At 40.3% G+C, this 21,722-nt stretch overlaps 1 protein-coding gene across 1 annotated transcript in view; it reads right to left on the bottom strand.

Moving 5' to 3' along the window:
• Positions 1 to 8,503, bottom strand: part of LOC117383696 (CUB and sushi domain-containing protein 3-like) — a 185,091-nt gene extending 176,588 nt beyond the window's left edge. Inside the window, 1 exon segment of the mRNA XM_055228152.1 lies at positions 8,025 to 8,503. Within this exon segment, the coding sequence (XP_055084127.1) occupies positions 8,025 to 8,202 (178 nt within the window). The 5' untranslated portion in view covers positions 8,203 to 8,503.
• Positions 8,504 to 21,722: the final 13,219 nt, after the last annotated feature.

Genomic DNA, 21,722 nt, shown 5'->3' with positions numbered 1-21,722 from the left:
CACACTGAGATGGGTATAAACTTGGCCAACCAAGTACAGACATAATGAATTGCATGACTACTGCTTGTTTTAATTCGATGGAACTGTAATGTTATTATACAGATTAGTTTTCTCACATATAATTTCAGTGGGTCCCACAGCACAGTTCACAATTCATTCACTGACTGAGTGCGCATCTATACTGAAGACATAAACATTGCACATTGTATAAATGTCAAATAAGCAAAAATAGTTATAGCCCAATAAAGAGTGCAGGGACGTGCCTGTGCACTATGCCTTTAGTGCTTCTAATTTCAAATATAATTTGTTCTTTGTTATTGTGTGACTTCAGAATCACACACAGTGCATTTTTCCTCATCTGATAGCCCTGTAAACATTTCTTACTGTTAAATCCCTTCTAAAACTAGCAACCTGCAGTGCATAAGATTTGTAGCCTTGACTGGGAACGCATCCTTTCCACAAATGGACAACGATTTTTCTTCACTCCAGACAAGATATTGCCAATCTCCCTCACCCGAGAGGACTGCTTATATTAAAAATGAAACCTGAACCAAGAACCAACTTAATCACAGGCTGCAAAGTGTAACCGACCTGAGCAGGAAGTCACAGGAGACATGTTTGATGGGGCCATGTGTTAACAGGGGCAGTGGGAGGGCAATAGGTATACTAACTACTTGTTCAGAGGGTCTCATCTATAAAACATGCATACCTACAAAAATGTTATGTACATGACTTTCCATGTCAAGTTTGTGATCTGTAACATGACATGGAAATGGGGATTCCAGTTTAAAAAATCTGAACTTGAGCCAGTTTTCATAGATGAGTAGATTAGTAAGAATTTCACATAAAGTTTTATAAATGACACCCCAGAGCCTTAAGAGGCATCACTGATGAAAATCAATGAATCTTATGCTAATTCACAAATGCTGTTGTTTTTGTTTGAGTTGATTCTCTTCCTTTCTTTTTAGTAGATCAGATCAAATGGAAGGCACAGACTATGGAAGTTACACCTGAACTGCTCTGAGGTCCAAAAGATGTTTATCATTATGAGATTGAGGCTGTTTTTTGCTAAAATAATCCCTTCATGTTTACACTTAATAGTAGCCCAAATAAATTCTGTGTTGTTAATTGTCAACAACAAATACCATACCACCTAAAATAAAATCTAGTTTCATGAGCTGCAACCTGCCTCTCTCAGGTCTTTTTGAACCCCCCGGTGTAGAGAGGAGAAACCCTGTAGTGCAGTGGTATAATGCCCCCCAGTCCCTCAAGATACAGCATAATTACACCGACAAATGGTAATCCTGATTAGCCCCAGCAGCCTCTCCAGCCTGTTTACATAATCACATCCAAAGAACGTCTTCATCAAGGGCTCAGTGGCCACATTACTGTCCGTCCACCACGCACCTGATTACCAGTAATTACTAAAGTGCCTTGGATTGGGTAGGAAAAATAATGGTGTCCTAAATAACATGTGAAGAAGAAAGTTGGAAGCATGCATGAGGGGCAACAGATGGAACATTTGCACCAATCTGTTAGCTGTCATTAATTGATTTCAAGTGCTAATATGGAAACAAGCTACTGCTGAGGTGCACTCTCCTTGGGTAACCTCAGTTTAGACCAATAGAGGAGCGGGACTATTGCCGGGTTGTTGGCGATATAACATTCTATTCACCTTATAACGGAGGTTGCTGTGGGCGCCGCCATCATCATTCTGGTTGTATTATTTTGCATGGGGCTCCCGATCTTGGCAGCAAATAAGTTCTATAGGGACTACAAAGCTGTTATAAAGCCTCCCAGAGAATAGGTGCTGTGTTGTCTTGTTGCACATCAACATTGAGCATTTTACACAAATCAACCTACTTTATATCAGATTTCAGTGGCAAAACTTTTCCCAACTTCGCCACTGAAATGAATGGGATTTCCGCTTAACCCGGAAGCACCACCACAAAGAAAACGTGATTTAGTAGCATCTACAACAGTAAATGCACTGGGAGGAATAAGGTCAACTGGCCAATAATATTTAAAAATACAATCTACATATATGGGGGCAAGTAAAAACGGTAAAAAGAATGCAGATTTATGTGGCAATACAGTGAGTCCTGGGGTCTTTAAACTAAATTACCAAATACAGCACATATTTTTTGCCATTTTTAGTATTTTTCCTCAACCTAAAAAAGTCATTATAACAATAAAAAAGTGGGAAGGGATATGTTTTGTTCCTAAAATGAAGCGCTGACAGCACATCTAACTATAGTACCTGTATAAGGAATGGTGTTTTCCGAATTTCTTTTGGGAATTAAATCCATTTTATAAAGTTACCAGTCATCAAACTCATGACTCAAGTCTGAGTCAAGTTCAAGTCACGACGTGCAAGTCTCTGCTAGTCACTACAGAAATCACCAGGTTCAAAATGTGTGGACTTACCTTTTAGAGATTCCAGGGCAAAACATGCTGGTATCACTGGGGGAAAGTGGCTCTTACCCCCAGATATAATCACATTCTGTAGTTTAAAAGCTATCGATGTACTTTTAGATAAGCAGTAGTTTAGTTTTAATATCAGCCATACAATCAGAAATAGTGGTACTGAAAGAAGTAGAAGATATAAGAGTACTTTATACTTGAGTACACTATTGACTAAATTGCCTTTCTTTTAATGGTTATTTTCATTTGAAAGAGTAAGATTAATCAACATTTTGGCTTCTTTCTCCCCATTCCTCCTGACGAGCATGTCCATTTCTTTGATTACACATCCGACTTTGCAGCACAGAAATTAGACTCGCCGTGGTCCTAATAGTCTCTGAAATGGGCTCCATCTATAGCGTTTAGCAGCAAAGAGCCAGTCGTATTAAGACCCTGTGCATGGCATCTCGGTTTCAGGCCCGTTGAGAGCTGCTTGGAGTATATAGTAACACATTTTTGCTGCTTACACAATATGTCGCCAGCAGGCCTGTCACTGTCTCATTATTGTAACTTGACTGATTGTTGTTGAATCAATGAAAGCACTGTACTTGTCAAAATGAGAGGAAATGTGCCTTTGTACTCACGAGAAGATAAGGAGAGCAGTATCGGCGCAAAGGAATTCAATTTGTCTTCGCCCCGCGACTTTTACTGCTTTTAAAAAACCTCCGGTCCTAAGCTTGTGTTTAATTTCAGGGTGATTTATTTTGGCAACTCACCAGTCAGCGGAAAAGTAAAAGGCAAAAATGTATAGATTAAAATGAAATAATCAAACTACTGCATGTTGATGTCAGAAAATATAGTTATAATTTGATAAAGAACACCTGGCAGCACACTTTGACAATAACTAGATGCAACCCTGTATTTATTTCCTTTGTTCCAAGGTCGCCAATGTGAGTCATATTCTGCATCAAACTATTTCCTAATTACATTTATAAATACTGTCTTTGTCGCTCTCCATAGACCCTTCCAGCACTGACGTGTTTAGAATTGTTGCGCACACAGACTCGTACTGATACAAACATTCTATTCTATTCATTTTAATGAGGCATCAAAATGAACAAATGAGTTGTATTTTTGATGTTTGCACAACACAGAAACAAATTGTTGTTGGTTGTTTGTTTGATACTTGCCAACAAGTAATAACACAGATATATAACTTCCAGCTCCAGTTTTTAAAGTTCACTATATTAAGGGAGTGAGCTCCATGTTCCCACAGCCCACATTTGTTGGGCTGTACGGTAATGGTTAAGGTTAGGCCCGTTTTTGAGATTGTGCTTAAGGTTAGCACCTGGATGAATGAGAGGTTTATAGATTTATTTTCAAAAATATATTTTAAATGTGAGAAAACAGGGCTGTGGGTTCATAGAGCCGTGGGAACATAAACAGGTACACTCCCAAGTATTTGGAGTGCTTGATACAAAACAAAAATTATTATTGTCAAACTGCTGGAGTATGCTATGTTTTTGGTGAGATTTCTCCTGCATAATTTACATTTGAAGAGTCCAACAGCAAAAGCAGATATCTCTGTTTTGAAAAACTGACTTTTTTTGTTTTGTTTCCATCTTCTAGAGATATTATCAATGACAATAATAGATTTTATCAAGAAGGGGTGGAATACTATTTCAACAGCAGAAAAATACATTTGGTTTTTGAAAATATGATTATACTAAGAGGAAACTACAAGCCTCTGATGAGTTTTCAAATGGCACTTAACTGTTTTTGCTTCATTTAAGAAATGTAAATTATGTGGTTGTTCGTATCTATGGTAATCTCAGCGCTAATTGCTATGCCATTAAACTAAACAATGCAACACCTGTTTTATGTCCGTCTATGCGCAATCCTTATCACTTTACTTTATTATTCATAGGGTTATTATTTACCATAGTATTATCAGTTAAGTGACAGTTTGTGGAAACCTTTGTGAAAAAAAAAATGGCAGAAATACAGCAGAGAGTTCTATGTAAGTGACTCTACTTACGTCATCAACACTCAAAATTCTATCCAAAATGCAGAGACAATTTACGAGCAAGGAATACACTGTTCTGACCGATTAAATGTTGAAAGAAGTAAAATAAACTTCACTAGATTTTTTTTTTTAGACAAAACTAGAATGAAGTTTGCATAAAATCTTTCATATAATGCTCTTCAGTATATTTTAGTGAGTACCCTAACCTTTAATGGAAGTGAGTTAATGTTGTTTGCAAATTATGTCTGTAATCAAGAATAATTATAAAATCATGTTGTTTTCTCACAATAAATTCTCACAAAAGTGGCATCCAAACTCCCAAACGAACCTCAACATGTCCAGCTCTGCCTCATGTGTTTTAGTCAGTGCTACCACCCAACGATCTCTCCAGATACCAAACACATTTATCCATACATCCCACCATACTAACAGCCATGCTTATGCTGTCACCTCCTCAAACACATACCTGGAGTTGTGTTTTATTTCATTCACACATGTTTGAGTAATCATTTATTATTAGTCTGTCTACATCTCTAAAGCTCAAAATGCTCTGTTGCACCTTATGATATCATGAAGCTGTAGTTTTCAAGTTAACAGCCTCTTTCACCTTTTGTTCTGTAGAGATGGGCTATTCCAGGACTGAAATCATCCAAATGATCCTAGTGAAGGTGTATGGAGTTTAAAAACACAGTGGAGCACTTCCTATATTACCATATGACATCGCAAGGTGGAACAAAGGGTTTTTTGTTTGAGAGAAGAAGCCTAAATATGAAGGGTTTGTGTGTGAATGAAACAAAACAATTCCAGGTATGTTTGTGATGAGGAAGCAACATTATAACGTAGATCAGAAAATAGCGTAATACGGGTCCTTTAAATGAAAGACCACATCTATTTTTAGCATCAGTTTGACACGTATATACCTCATTGATCTCCTTGGGGAACAGATGACAGCCATTCTAATTGAAAGGTTTTGCTGTGATAATTAGACTTAGGCCCTTTACATCGACTTAATAGCTGCGTTCTCTTCCTCAGAAGCTGTGCCAAGCATTCAACAGGTGCCAGCGACAACTTTTAAGGATAACTGCTGTAAGCTCCCCTGCACTCGATCCATGGCTTAAATATTTAATTGGGTTTGTTCAAGTCAATGAAAAATCAGCAAAGTGGTGTTGAACAAACTTTCGACTTTGTTCCAAAGGCATTTCTGAAGGCTTATTATCTCAGCGGGGAGTCGGCGCCGCAGCTATGTATCTTCTTGTCATATGTCAAACCAGAGAAGCAACAGTTTCATTTCCATTCTCTCCTATAGCTTTCGAAAACTTTCTGGCTGGGTCCCTAATAAGAAGCAGGAGCGGGTAGGACTGGCAGTGGTCCTATGGGTGCTGTGACATCGCCTTGCAGTGGGTGATGATGAAACAGTGGCCCTTGACTTGGCTCGGTGCTGTGCTGTGGGTGCTGCTACTCTGCATGCTGAACCTCTCATCCGCCCCCAATAGACAGACACCAGAATTACTCATCGCCTCTCGGATCTGCATGAAAATAGATCTGTGTGTGTGTAAGCTACTAGACTGGCCGCTGTAGCATTCAACAGGACTCCAATATCATAACATGTCCAAATCACTTAAGGAGAATAGCGTCTGTTATAGGAGACTTAAATGCTTTCTAATCTAATGCTAAGGTGCTATTTGTTAGGAGCGAGTGGATCAGATTAATAATGAGTACATCAGAGGGACAGCTTGTGTTAGATGTTTAGGACATAAAGTCAAAGAGGCCAGATTGGGATGCATTGCAGAGGAGGTTTAATGAATCCCAAACGCTGAGAGGAATGCTAAGATTTGAGCTAGAGGCCCAGTGAACGAACAGAGATAGGAATACACTAGAACATGAGGAAAAATGTGAGAGAAAAAGGCGATGGTTTTGAGGTAAATTATAAAATGCTAGACTATATTATAAAATGGTAGAGTGAATATACAGACATAAAGTGATAAAGTGGAAGCAGGAAGCCTAGAGGAATCCAAAATGGAGATTTTTACATGCCATGAAAGATATTGACATTAGAGTCAGTGGGGAAACGCAGAAACATTTTAAAATAGTGAATATATTGGAGTTGGAAGTGACAGGAAAGAGATTTATGCATTTGCTAAATAAAGCTGTGAAGTTTCCGTGAGGGAAGAGGATGCAGAATACACGTCTATAGGGTAATCATTTGGTGTTTGGATATACATGAATAAAAATATAAAGGGGGTTGGTCAGTAGGAGGCCTGCTTGATGTACCGGTAGCTAAACACTGTCAGTATAAACAAGGTCTAGACCTCATACCGAGTTCAAACATGGATTAGACATGAAAAGAGGCTATAGATATAGTGAGTCATAAGGTCTTTGAGAAATGTAGCAGACAGAAGAGCAATTGAGATCTGAAGATGAACACAGGGAAGATGGTTTGTTGTGCTATTGACATTTTGACACTGGTGGAACATGACACAAGCTGGTTTAAATCATATAGTTTAACAATGAATAACTTGAATTGCTTTTGCGACAATCATTAGACTTGGACAGGATATGAAAAAAGGAATCATTGCTTTTTCTTTGTAGTGATTCATCTTGATTTTTGATGTGAATAAAATCAAATTCAATCGATCAAGAAGCTTAATGATCATAGACATGGCAGCTTAAGTAACAAATGGATCTTTCCACTATACAATTTAAAACAACATTCCTCCAAAGTCTGAACTCTGATTCAAACAATACGCTTTAACTACTAGATGACTAGTTGCACACCTTTCATTTAAAAGCATCGAGCTGATTGATAATATGAAATGATCGATTATTATCCAATTAAAATTCGACTACTGGCACAACCTCACAAACCATACAAGCCCAGCAGTAAATTTACTTGAGACATGTCACAACAAACCTTGGACTTTTCTCTCTCTCTTTTTTTTGTTCTTTTTTCACACTGGTTTCAGAATGTGGGGGAGAAATACGAAAGCAGCACCCATGACTTTCCTTGGTCATCTTCGGACTCTGTATTTAAACCACAGAGCATTGTGCGTGTAATAGCCCCTTAGAATATTAACAAGCCCACCTTCCACCTGCCTGCACTGGCAAGTCCGATAAACACTAGTCGACAAATTGGTTCCACGCTGCTAATTACCAGGGTCCTCGCCTCAATGCTATGAAATTCAAATCCAGCTTCCAAAACTCGACCTAGAAACTAATGGGGAACGACATGCAGAAACCCTAAGAGCTTTTTAACGGGGCACAATCATATAGGAAATCTGCAGTGCACGCTCTTAACAATTCACGAGTTCGCCTACTAAGCAAAGCAGCTCACGTAGGCTATTAGAAGGAGCCGCAAGAATATCTATTGAGCGTTTCAAAGCCCGCATTCAGCGCTAAAGCAGGCGAATGCATCCCCCTCCAAACTCCATCCATGCCAAAAGTGGGAGTTTATCTGACGCACGCCCGTAACGCTTTACATTTCATCTCACACATACATTTAACATGCGCCTTTACGCACACACGCAGAGACAGACAGAGAAAATACACAGAAAATACTGCAGTGGCATTTTTTTTTTCTCCAAAGCCGCGTTCGTACCTCTGACACAAGTGAACATTAGTGAAAAGACGACGTTCCAAAAAACCACGCTCGCCCTAATCCTCATCGCTCTGCCTTGTGCAAAGTCCCCTCGTCCACATTTAACGCATCTCCTGTTGAAAACGTCCCGTAGTTCGATAGATCCGTCGTAGTATCCTTCTCTATAAAGCTCCTTCATGATCCAAACTATAACATATGAGACAAGTGTCCGTCTTTCTGGGAGGGAAAAACGCACAGCACGCCGCGTTATGTCAGCTGATGGGAGAGCAGGAGAAGAAGTGGTGAATGGGTTTTTGGAGAGGACCACAGCAACCTGGACCAGGGCTCAACCATCGCTGCTCAAAAGGGGCATCCAGAAGTCGGTAATCTACGTCTCCAACATGTTTCGTCCGTGTTCTAATCCGCGTAAAACCGGCCGTTTGGACGAAGGAACGAGTCTACACTTTGAATGCTGGCTTTATCGATCAGCCGAGTGAGACAGAGTGGAATAGGGGTGCTGGAGAGGAGGGGTAGAGCGAAGGAGAGGGAGGAGAAGGAAGAGAGAGAGAGAGAGAGAGAGAGAGAGAGAGAGAGAGACGGAGGAGGAGAGGGCGTCCTGAGCATGGGATGGGGTTTTCGGCGTGTGGGTAACAAATCGTGAACACTCAGAAGGCGTGGGTGGCAGATAAGTAGGCGAATTTGCCAAGCCAAGTCAAAGAAATTGTAATTAAAAGTGAGTTTGAAACCGGGTCAGTTGGTGTGATCTTAAATTGTGGTCTGTGTGGTTTAAAAAGGATGTAAATTGAAGCCCATGGGCATCGTGGATTTGGGACGAAGAGGGACTAAAGGGGGGGATTTTCAATAGAAATGGGAGAACGGGTGATGACGGCACATAAAGTGAACGGAGCTGCAGTGGGACTCTTCTGCCATCTAGCTTCAGACTTCGAAGAAAAAAAGCAAGTAGAAAAAGAGAGACTGTGATATTGCGTTCACGTTATGTCAATGTATAAGCCTAAATATAAGGCTGATTGTATATAGGCACATAAGGATACAGATGACGGGGCATTTTTGGAAATTCGCCCGAATGTTAATCAAAGTTGTCGAATGACCTCTGTCCAGATCAATATGGCATGTCTAAGTGTCGGCAGGATTTATTAGACAGGAGTCAGTGAGATGAAGAGAGCTGTAAAAATGAAGCAAAAGAAAATGAAGCCTGGGCGCTCTCCATGGTGCTGAACGGTTTCACAAGGATCTGTCCGATTTCAGGGAATTGTGGCCTGAGGAATTATGCCATTTTAGATTTAATGAGGCAAAACACACACAGATATTTTGCTATTATACAGTTTGACAAGTATTTTTTTATTTTTTGTTAATCGTCATATGCTTATGTCATAATCCTCAATAGGAAAAGAAAGAAAACATTTTTACAATTTATGTAAACCAGGTCTTAAGAACCATTCAAGGACACTTCCAACTTATTTTCTTTCATTCCATATAAACATGTTGCGATGTCGCAAAGTCTTAAGAAACAGTGAAGGGAAAGTCCAAATTCTCGTGACATACGAGTGAGACCCAGGAGATGATTTACATTCAAATCACATGCTAATTATAAAACAGCACAAATCTCTATCCCTGCTCATTAGAGGTGTCCAAGGTTAGTTGTCCAAAAGGGTGAATCTCCCCTTGCCCCCTGCTCTCCTCTGGCAAAACAAATGGGGAAACAGCTTGATCCTGTTGTAATCTCATCTAATTATGAAGCGGCGGAGGGCAATGGGATTGTTGTCCTTTGGACAAACACCATCCAAAATTTAATTCCACCAAGGAGGCCAAACTGTTCTGTGAATAATACATCAATGTTTGTGTCCATGCCATGTTTGTTTTCTGCACAATAGAGCTTTTCTTTATGTTGCGTGAATTGCAGTTTATTCAGTCGTTTTTCTGTCTATTCCAGATGAATAAAATAGCTTTTGGGTCTTTGTACAGCTCCCATTCTCTGTGTGTCTGTGGAAGGCTGATATGAATCGGTCTCATTCACAGACTGCTGTGATGGATTTGTATCGTGCCTCTGCTCCTCAGTAGAATTGTTTATCTCTGTGGTTTATGCGGCACAGGAAAACTGCACGGCTTCTTCTGGAGTGAGTGTGATTTCTGTTTCCGGAAGCAGCTGCTTCCACGCGAGTCTAGAGGAGGAGCCTCTCTACAGTGGAATCGACAGGTGAGCCCACGAGAGCAGCCTCCTGTCCTATTGAACCTGCTGCTGTTGATAAGCAATCACACAAACTCACACACACATGCACAGACACTGCTGCTGATCCTGCTGCTGTTGTGGTGGGCCTCAGGTCTATATACATCTATGTATGAATGGTTAATAGTGACATGTATTCTTCTGCTCATGCACGAGGTGAGGTGTAGCACAAACCTGAGGACAGCTCCATGCTCATATGTGATTTTCGTGTGTCTTTATAAGGGAAGGAAGCCTCTGCGTAACCAGCCAGATAATCAGTCAGCCAACTGCACACAGCCACAGTGGGAGCCCACAGGGACTGTCCAGACTGCTGTTGTGATTAGCAGAACTGGTGTATGAGGACTGACGGCTGCAGAAGTGTACATGTCACACAGGGGCCAAAGGTCCCCGTCACGCTGCGGGGGGGCCCCAGAGTCCAGTCAGTTGTCTGTGTACAGTATGTGTGAGGAGGGACTGAGTTTGAGCATTCTGCTGTGAGTGCATCTGTAACACATGTGCCCTCTGGGGATGAACACCAAATGTGGCTGTGTTGATTTGCTAGTGCTGGTGGACAGATGCACTGTGTTGTGGCATACATCAAGCTGGAATCTTCATGCATGGCCTCTGCTTTATGCGTGTGTGTGTGTGTGTGAGTGTGGGAGGGGGGGGGGGGGGGTGTACGTGCGTGCGTGCGTGTGGGTGGGTGTGTGTGCTGGGGCAGAGTGCTGCTGCAGGGGGTTGATAAAGTAAGCACTGGGGTGGGATTAGCAGGTTGCAGTGCCCCAGAGGGATCTGTGTGCATCTGGCCCCCACACACCACTGATAATCCACTGCATGGTCAGGCCTGGCCTTCAGTGTCCAGAGGGCAGGGACAGGTGAGACTCCAAGGGGAGATATGTGCTCACGTGGGCCCCATGTCAGGGATAGATACTGCTAAGGACTGCTGAAAAGGCAATGTGAAAGCTTGAACAAAGATGCACACAGCTACCTGAATAGCTTTATTTACATTTGATTTAAAAAAAAAAAATAAAAATAAAAATAATAATAATAATAATAATAATAAAAAACAACAAGTAATAAATGAACATACTATACTACATGTTTTTACAGAAAGTTTTCTGTTGACTCTCTTTCTGTAATATGTAAGTTGTGGTTGTAGTAAATCTGACATCATGCCAGTGTGGAGAATCCTTTGGCTGCTCTGTTGCTCTGGGATAGAAAATATGCAAAATTGCATTAAAAAGGGAACAACTTTTGCTTTTATTGCATGACACATAATCAGAAGCTACACCAAAACCGAACATTTTTTTAGTTGAATCCTTTAACAAGTCACATGTGGGTTCAGTGTGAAGAATCAGTATTGACAGCTTTACTGACATGCCTGCTACGATCACCATCACTGCAGCGCTAGCGTTTTAGCTCAAGGCAACACTCGGAGGTACGACCCATGGCAAATGAAGCTGAAAAAACGTGAATAAAAAGTGACATGAAAAACATCAAAACCATTCTATTCTATTTCGGGAGGTTTCACAAAATATGAATTATGCAACGTTTTGTCTTACCCCTGTGTAACCTATTGCTTACACATGGAAACCTATACTCACTGCCTTGAAATATCACCACCTTTAGCTTATTAGCTTGCCACGCTGCGTTTTTTACCCCGCTCATTAACTTTATATCTAGTCCTTGGGGAGAAGGCCTGTTTATGTGCTTTGTTCATTTGACATTTAACAGCCTTGCACCTTTTATCTTTTTATCTGAAAGAGTTACTAGGCACTAGAATGGCATTGCACAGAAGAAAACTGGAACAAAACAGGGTTAACTGTATTGATTGAAAGACATGAAAAACAAATGGGACACCAACAGAAAAGAAAAGAGGGCAGCAGCAGATAGATAGATTACTAGTGTTTGTCTGATAAAGAAGCTACTGGAGACTCAGGCAGGGGTAACACTTTATATTAAGCAGGTGAAAAATAATGGTGAGAGACGCAAACAGCAGTGCAACGAGAGAAATGTAATGAGCAGGCAATGTAAGAGATGCTAGGTGATACACTTGGGCCTACAATGCTTTATTTTAAAAGTCTACCACATTAATCCTGAAAATGTTGCTACACTGACACAGAAAACCACATCAGAGACAAAGTTAAGGGGAAAACTCGTAACACAAATGTTTAATTTACAGCTTAGATTCACAGAGGGGTAACTCTGGGTTAGGGAGAATCTCTATGGTGGGGAAATCTAAGGACTGATGTGTGCGCGCCCGGGGTCAGACCATTTAAAGCGGGGATAATTAATAGGTTGGAAAGTGCTCCCACACCAGCAATAATTAGCAAAACTCCATTCTGGCCGCTCACCAAAGCGACTTGGAGTGCATGCAGAATGCAGCCAACTTCAAAGATATGGTCTCATCATATAGTGTGATGTAAAATGAACAGACTTAGTAGTATGAATAAAAGATCAAAAGAAAAAAAGCTGATTGAGATGAGAGGAGGGGCGTAAGCAAACACCAGCTATTTGATTCATTCAGGCGAGGGAGATGGAAACGTAACAAAAAAACACAGTTTAGTTGCTGTGTTTGACACAATTGTACTCTGGGTGGAGGTGTGACTAAAGCCCATGGCACATGTATGAAGAAAATACAAATCTGTAATGCAAAACTTTATTTAGACTGGATGCTTTTAAAATAGGAAACTGATGTCAAAAAAGTACAGAGGCAGAAACAAATACAGGCAATTTGTAGATCAGTGCCAAGTGTCTGCTTGCGTGCATAGCAGATCCATGTCCCTGCTGGGAAGAAAATTACCCATTCAAATTGCTTTAATAAGTGAGTGTCATCTGTATTTGTACCCTAGAGGGGTATTTTAAACCTTATGCCTTCTAAACATCGACATGGATGTGTAAACTGGCAGAGGGGTTATCACTTCTGCCAGTCAGTAGTATCATGGTTTATCTCTGTCTTCTTCTCACAGTTAAAGAACCTGTGATCTGATGAAAGAAAGTGCCTATAATTACTGCAGTGAAAGTGTCAGGCCTTTTACTGGTGTGACTGTCAAGGGTATACCCCGACTCTAAAGAGGGAGGCACTCTGGCTTCCTCCTAGTCTTAACATAACCTTAGATGGTTTGGTGGAACTGATTTTTTCCTTGTTGAGCTTTTCCAGCGGGAATCTTATACACAATATTATTGTTACTTCTGAAAATCTATCACATATATTTTGATAATAATAATACATTGGTTTTATAAAGAGCTTTTCAAGGTAAGTCAAAGACTCTTTACATAATTACAAAGAAACATGTATGGACAAAATATGAAACACAGTCCAATTACAATATGGAACCATTTCTTTTAATGACTAGACACATAACTCGCTATACAAAGATCTGCATCACATCAGTGTGTCTTCTACTTTATCAACTTCTCATTCAGACAGTTCATTTGTATTTGCCATTGCAACTAATCAGAAGCCTTTTTGCTCCCTTTTTTCTGAAACATGCCACATATCCCACTGTCACTTCCTCAGTCTCAACAAAATGAAAAGTAATTTTGATCACACTGTCCTGCCTGTATGTTGATCAAACTGCAAATGGATCCTTAATATGGCCAAACACTGCCATTGCCTCATCTCCAAGTTAATTTCCTGGATGTTGCTGGAAGACGCTGTGAAGATGACTCCTTAAAGTGGACAACGACAGACCCTGATACTGCTGTATTGCTGCCACCACATCTCTCTCACACACACACACGCACACACACACACACGCACACCCACACACACCCCCACACACATTTGAAACCCACAGTCCAAGCTTATTGCTAAGCAACCAGTAGGTCAGTCTTCCAACATCCGCCAATGGCAACTGCTATCACAACTTCAGATTGATGAGGTACAACGCAAATACTACGGCAAGGGGGAGTCAGGATGCCAGGTCAGAGGGGATTTAACATCAACTCCCCAACCAGTGATTGGGTAAAAAGCCCCATTAAGTATCATGCTGAGTGAAGCAGCGAATGAAAAGATAAGATCATAGCTCAAATGGACACGAGGCGACCCTGATGCCAGCTGCAGAGACTAAGTGAAGTACCATCTGAAAGTCTCCTAGAAGATGTGAATGCAGCATTGAGCGTGATCCCTATCTCAACCATCACAGAAGCCAATGAGCTGATACACTCTTCAGCAGCAGTGATTCTTGATGCCTGGCTATAAGAGCAACCATGGGAGCCATGAGATGATGACAGAGGTTAAACTCAAGACAGTATGGAAAGAAGTGAGCCAACAGTCAGAGGCCCAGAAAGGTGCAATGAAAAAACAGAACAGTACTGGAAGGAGGCATCACATAACAGCGATGTACAGTGGCTGGTGGATGTGAGAGAAGACTACAGCAACCTCCCTGAACAGAATCCAGTCACCATCACAGTGGCATACATCCAGGAAAGAGTCTCAGGGATGAAAAACTGGACTGCATCAGGCCCTGACATGATCCACGCCTACTGGCTAAAGAAACCCGTTGCTCTCCGTGAGCATCTGGCAGCACAAATGAACCAGCTGCTAAGGGATGGGACTCATCTTGAATGGCTAACTGAAGGGTGTACTATCCTCATCCAGAAAGATCCTTAAAGGGTAGAGTCCCATCCAACTATTGGCCGATAACCTTAGTATAGTCTTTCCACAACATGAAAGCTCACGTCAGGCATCATCGCAGCTAAGATAAGTGGGCATATAGATCAATACATAAGCACAATACAGAAGGTCATCGGCAAAGATACCAGGGGAGCCAAACACCAGCTCCTGGTAGACCGAACAGTCGCCAGAGACTGCAGAACTTGTAACACCAACCTGTGCACTGCCTGGATTGATTACAAGAAGGCCTATGGCTCAATGCCAAACACATGGATCACTGAATGCCTGGAGCTGTAAAACATCAACAGGACTCTAAGAGCCTTCATTGCAAGCTTGATGAGGTTGTGGAAAACCATCCTTAAGGCCAATGGCAAGCCACTTGCACAAGTGATCATCAAATATGGCATATACCAGGGAGGCACACTGTCCCCACTGCTGTTCTGCATAGGTCTGAACCCTCTCAACCGAATGATCAACAGAACTGGCTATGAATATTGATTCAGGAATGGGGCCACCATCAATCACCTCCTCTACATGGATGACATCAAGCAGTAAGCTAAGAATGAGCGAGACATCGACACACTGATCCACACCACCAGGATCTACAGTATATGGCGGGTTCCATCCCAAATGGAGCACCCTGAGACTCTACGTGAGCTGTAAGGAAGGAGGCCGAGGACTAGTGAGTGTGAGAGCCACAGTCCAGGATGAAACATCTAAGATCCATAAGTACATCAAGGACAAGTCCCCAACAGATGACATGCTCAGTGAATGTCTCAGACAGTGGAGTGCAGAGGAAGAGATGCTGGAGGTACCATCATGGGAGGACAAGCCCCTGCATGGGATGTACCACCGGAACATAACTGAAGTGGCTGATATCAAGAAATCCTACCAATGGCTTGAGAGAGCTGACTGAAGGACAGGACAGAGGCACTCATCCTGGCTGCACAGGAGCAGGCCTTGAGCATGAGAGCAATAGAGGCCCAGATCTACCACACCAGACAAAACCCAAGGTGTAGGCTGTGTAAAGAGGCCCCTGAGACAATCCAGCACATAACTGCAGGTTGTAAGATGCTGGCAGAGAAAGCATACATGGAGTGGCATAACCAAGTGGCAGACATAGTGTACAGAAACATCTGTGCAGAGTATGGACTGGAGACCCCAAGGTCAAGGCGGGAAACACCTCCAAAGGTAGTGGAGAATGACCGAGCCAAGATCCTGTGGGACTTCCAGATACAGACTGACAGAATGGTGATGGCGGACCAACCAGACATTGTGGTGTGGATAAACAACAGAGCAAAGCCGCTGTGGTGGCTGCAGTGCCAAGTGATGGGAACATCAGAAAATAGGAAGATGAGAAACTAGAGAAATACCAGGGGCTCAAAGAAGAGCTGGAGAAGGCCTGGAAGGTGAAGGCATCAGTGGTGCCCATGGTCATCGGAGCACTCGGGGCAGTGACCCCCAAACTGGAGGAGTTATTATTGGCCTTATTTTTATGCATGCCTTATTTTATTTGATTATAGCTTAAATTCATATTAATATTATTCTTTGTTTAATGGTGCACCATAACGACAAGCAAGTTCTATTCAAAGTCTATTCACTGACAAGGGCAGTAAAACATATTCTGATTCTGAAAAAATCGATAGTCGATAAAGTTCTAAACATACATTAGAGCACAGCACCAAATCCAAGGGTGTGCACCTTGTGATTCACAACACAACAATTCTGGTGGTCGGATCCAATTATCAATAATATGCAGGTCAGGCTATGGATGCACTGGAGAAAATTAGACTTGACACTTAAAGAGGTATGTTTAGCAACAATATCAGACTTTTTAATGGGCTGCTGCATTTTGTTAATCTTATGTAGCTATTGGCTAACATCTAACCTTGAGAGGACCTAGCAAAATTAGCATTGTTATCCAATAAAGAAAAGTTGTTTTTAAAGTGTTTCATAATTGAGTGTAGAAGAAGCATAAATAGAAGTAAAAGTGTACTTTTACATTCATATTTTTCATTAACTACTTGTATTGTACTGTGTTTTGCTGCCAATATTGGGGAAAAATTACTATGGTCACTTTCCAGGGATGACATCAAAGACCTGTTGCCAGGTCCAGAAAATGTTCTCAGGCACTAGCACTATAGCTTCATGTGAATAAAGATGAAAGGTGAGGTGAGTGTGTCTATGGTTTTCAGAATTATGAAACATTAGGACAGCCGATAAAGTGTTTAACAGTTTTAAACTAAATATTATATCTTTTGAAAAAGAAAAACCTCAAAGTGTTTGACTATGTCCCGTCTAAAGTATATTGTCTGTCTACACATATAGCAAACTGGAGCGAGCATGTTCATCCTGCTTTGAACAAAAAACACCCTCTCTTATCCAAAGAGCTCTTCTGCAGAGTAATAAGAAACATCATGACAAACATAATTTAAATTGCAAGAGCATGGTATGATGAGGGATGATCTGGTAATGAGTGGGTATGTACTTTACTGGCCCAGCAGTATTTTTTTAAAGTAATTTTACACATATACATGCATATTCTCTATCTTGCAGGGGTATGTTGCCAAGAAGCTCATGAAGAGACTCTCAAATGTCAAAAGTCCCAAAGAAAACAGTACCCCTTCCAAAACATGATGCATGACTTATGACAAATTTTGCTCAGGTGACATTGAGGAATACTCTATTATTCTAAGTCCCCCACTGCGACAGACACCAGTGATGATGATGCACATTCACACTCTTATCACCACTGTCCAATCCTCCAAAAACACAATTTACTGAACTGGGAAAACATGGTCAAATATGCTCATCTCTGTCTCATATATAAAATTATCCATGGCTTGTCATCTCCTCCACTCACACAGTTTATTCACATCAGGACCTCTGACCACAAAAGAACCAGAGGGGCATCGAGAGGGGACTGCATCATCCCACTCAGAAAAAGTCTCTTTGGCCAAACCACCTTCTCTGTGAAAGCTGCCCATGACTGGAACACCACCCCCACCACAATTAGAAGTCTCCCCACTTACACCTCATTTAAATTACAGTTAAAGAAATGGTTAATTGAAAATCAGTCTTGTCACCACTAACATCCACCTCTCGATGCTCCTGTCTCCATCCTGCCTCTGTTTGAGTTTTGTTGTATGTCTGTTTGTGTCTGTGTGTGTATGTAGACAACGGTATGGCGTGTTTGTGGCTGAAAATTAATGTATGTGGCTGAATGTGGTTGTATGACTATAAGAATGGAGTTATATGCGACTGTATGTAAGAATGATTTTAGAGTGTAAATAATAACCTTGTTTTTATTCTATTGTATTTTATTTCCTACAGGTTGACATTTTACACCTGTCCCGGGACTACGGATGAAAAATAGCCCTCGGGCTAATTCTGGCATATTTACATGCAAATGTTTATTAATATGCATTGTCCCTGAAATAAATAAATAAAATAAATAAATGCAGGTACAGTATGCATTACATTAAAATGTGTTCTAATAATAATTTAAAAAAAAAATGTTTAAACATGATGCCCGTTTTTCCTCGTTGACAGTAGGTTCTGCTAACCTCTTGGACAGTCAGAAGGCCAAGCCAGACACTACAAGACCCTTCAAGAAATGTACGAGACCAAAAAGCCAAACAAAGCAGATGTTATCAAATTCCTCAACCTGGAGTTTGGCTCAAGACAACACTTTAGAACATCTGATGTAATGATGTAATGTAACAAAGGACCAGGGCAGACCAATAAAGGTTATGTTGAAGTTTTATCTTGTAATCTGTAATCTTTCCCATGGAATGGTTCCATATGTATTCTATGACCAAATGAGAATTCTACATGTTGGTTTGGGGTATGGAATATTATTTCTGTTACAGCAGGTGAACCATTTGAGACACAGAGCTCATCTTGGGCTTTATTGGAAGCTAATAAATTGAAATAGCACTGCCATGCCACGGAGTCACAATGTAACTGTGGCAAGGATTTATCCTCAAATTCAATTTTTTGCATTTTTTTTTTCCAATAAATGATCTAATAATTGGAAACAGCACCTCACAAACCTCTATAAACCTCTGGCTATAGATACCAACTCAGAAATGGGGCCTCTGATGTATTCCTCATCATGTCCGTATTCTTTGATCCAATTTTCAGTACTGTGTCAGACAGTATATGTCTATAGTGCCGCTATTTATTCACTCATAAAATTCGGTTTGAGACTTGGTCCAAGACCTCCAAAACCAGGGTCTTGGGACCGAACAGGGCCGAGTTGAAAAAAAAAACACCCCCAAACTCATAATATCTCAAGGTGTGCACTAATGAAAAATATTAGTAAGCAAAGGTACTGTGGTGGAGGGGTCTGGCTCCTGGACTATATCCGTGTTTGAAAGAATTGGGCCATGTGAGTAATAGCTTTCTCAACCAGTTCTTACATTTTTATTGTGCTTTCTAAGCCATTCATATTTTTTTTCCAGGGATTAGATGAGATCCCGAGAATTATTCAACCAAAAAACTCCAACTACATCACTGAGACTAGGGACAGATGGAAAAACTTTTTCTCAAAAGTCAAGTTTTAAACGGGTAATGAAGAAAGCCATGAAACCTCCAAAGACCCTCAACAGCAGTCAGACATTATTATACATATTTTTATTTATTTGTTATGTTATAACAAATGGTCATGTTTTTGTTATAAAATGTTTTAATTATGTTGTTTAGGCGACAGAGGAGCCCTTCAACAGTGACATGCTCAGTTCTGGTCACAAGCAAGGACAGCGGCAAGAATGTGATCAGCAACACATGAGTGACCACCTCTGCAAGTACCAACTGCCAGGCTGAATGAACCTAATGGTTTATTACTACTTTCATCTCACTGATCCAAACTGTATTTCTACACTGCTCTCAGTCCAGCAAACTGAACATCTTCAAGATTCAGGGATGCAACATTGACTTACAAAGAAAAGAATGGCACAGTGGAAGTCCTTCACTGAGTGAGTCAGTCTGTTATTCATCGTTATTTATTGTGTTATTTAAAATATACAGGCCCACTGTTCCTTAAGAAATAATTGCGCTGTGCTTTTTTTTCCTAATTCACTGTTCTGTATTTGTTGGAGTAATTTGACTTTAAATATAGATTTGGTTTGAGAGTTTTCATGGGAAAACTTGCTTTTGGGAGATGGTGGATCAGTTTTGGAGGTAAAATCACATGTTGCTGTGCTATGTCTATGTCTATGTCTGTTGCAAAAAAAACAAACAAAAAAAAACACCAAAACATTTGCCTATTGGCTTCTATTTCATATAAGATTTTTATTTTTCTATGTAGCATTTGTTTCTGACATTTTCATTTTAATTGTTTGTTAAGACATGCCTTTTTAAAAATGTGTTATATAACTTTATAATTTATTTTTTTTTACATTTACAAATGTTATTTTTGTTTGTTTAACATGAACAAATAGTTTATAATCATTTAATTGTTTGGTATAATAAATTGTCTATACTTAAGAATAAGGCTTGAAAATGTTATTCTAAATGTGTTGTATATGTTTACACTGGTGTTGTTCACTGAGGCAGGCAGGATCTTGTTTTCAGCTGTGGTGTTCACATTTATAAATGCTTGTTACTTATCATCTAAAAGTATAACTGAGTTAATTTAGTCAATAGTGAGTTACTGATTTGTAAATGACAAGTGAATAAGTAGTTTATTTGAGTCATCTATTATTAAACATTTAAACATGCTTTAGTGGTTGTGTTTTTTGTTTTTGTTTTTTAATTCTGTATCTAGAATTAGTAAATGGCCTGTAAACATTTGTCAATGATGAGTTCATTTTAGTCAGTGATTAAATAATTGACTAAAAAGACATTTTTCAAAGCTTTGTTGTTGGGATTAGTAAAATCATCAAATCACCATAATGACTCATCAAAGATGAGTCTGATTTTTGTCTGGGATTAACAAAAAATCCTTAAGTACATTTGAGTACAGGATTAGTAGATTTTATGAGGGTTTTTATGAGTATTTAAAAATTATGTAATTATTATGGAACATTGTTATATTTAGCACATGAATAGTTAATGATTTATAAACATTTATAAAGTATTTGTAGATGTGTTTAAATAAACATTTATAAATGCTTTTTGCTCTTGTTTGTAAATGATGATTAAACATGTGTTAATGAGGGGGTAAGATTTAGTAAATGGTTAGTTAATGTTGATATGTAGGGGTCAATCATTCTCTGTCTACTGTATAGGCCTGGCAAACAGTACCAATATGAAATCCCCTTTCAGTCTATGCCACTGTCCCTCTGCCAAACGAAAGAAAGTCCCGTCCCTGTCACTCCACGTATGCGTCCGGCCGTCTATAAGAAAAAGGCATAAGCTGCTTAGAGGGTTCACTGACACCGGAGGTTGGTCCCAAGGTGAAATGAAAATGTCGGTCAGGTTATCTGTCTGCATTAACTGGGGGTCACTGACTCCGACTATACCACAAGTTCAGCCTTGTTTTTAAAGATGGTTCAAGGGCACGACGTCCCCATACTGCACTATTGAGTTTCTTCACATATTACTTTGAGCAATAATTCTTCGGCATAAAACAGCAATTGTGCATTCTGAAGAGGGCCAAAAATCAATCAATAGCCAGTTAAAGTACTGTACTTATTTGCCTACAGCAGCGAGGTTCTATTGACCATCACACCTCTACTTACTCCCGGGTTTTATTAGCTATTACGCATCTATGGAGGACTTTATGCTGCGTGAAATAGCTGTGGCCAAAAGGTGGGTTAATGTCGTTGCAAGAAGGTTATGATTTTACTGATTGCAATGTCAAAGGAAATAACAGGCTGCATTGGGCAATCTGAGTGGAAAGTGTATGTGCAGGTCTGTGCCAACGCAACCT

Source organism: Periophthalmus magnuspinnatus, chromosome 16 (assembly GCF_009829125.3).
Source record: "Periophthalmus magnuspinnatus isolate fPerMag1 chromosome 16, fPerMag1.2.pri, whole genome shotgun sequence".
Classification (NCBI taxonomy): domain Eukaryota; kingdom Metazoa; phylum Chordata; class Actinopteri; order Gobiiformes; family Gobiidae; genus Periophthalmus; species Periophthalmus magnuspinnatus.
Note: the sequence above shows the minus strand (reverse complement) of the source record. Positions and strands in the feature narration are given on the sequence as shown.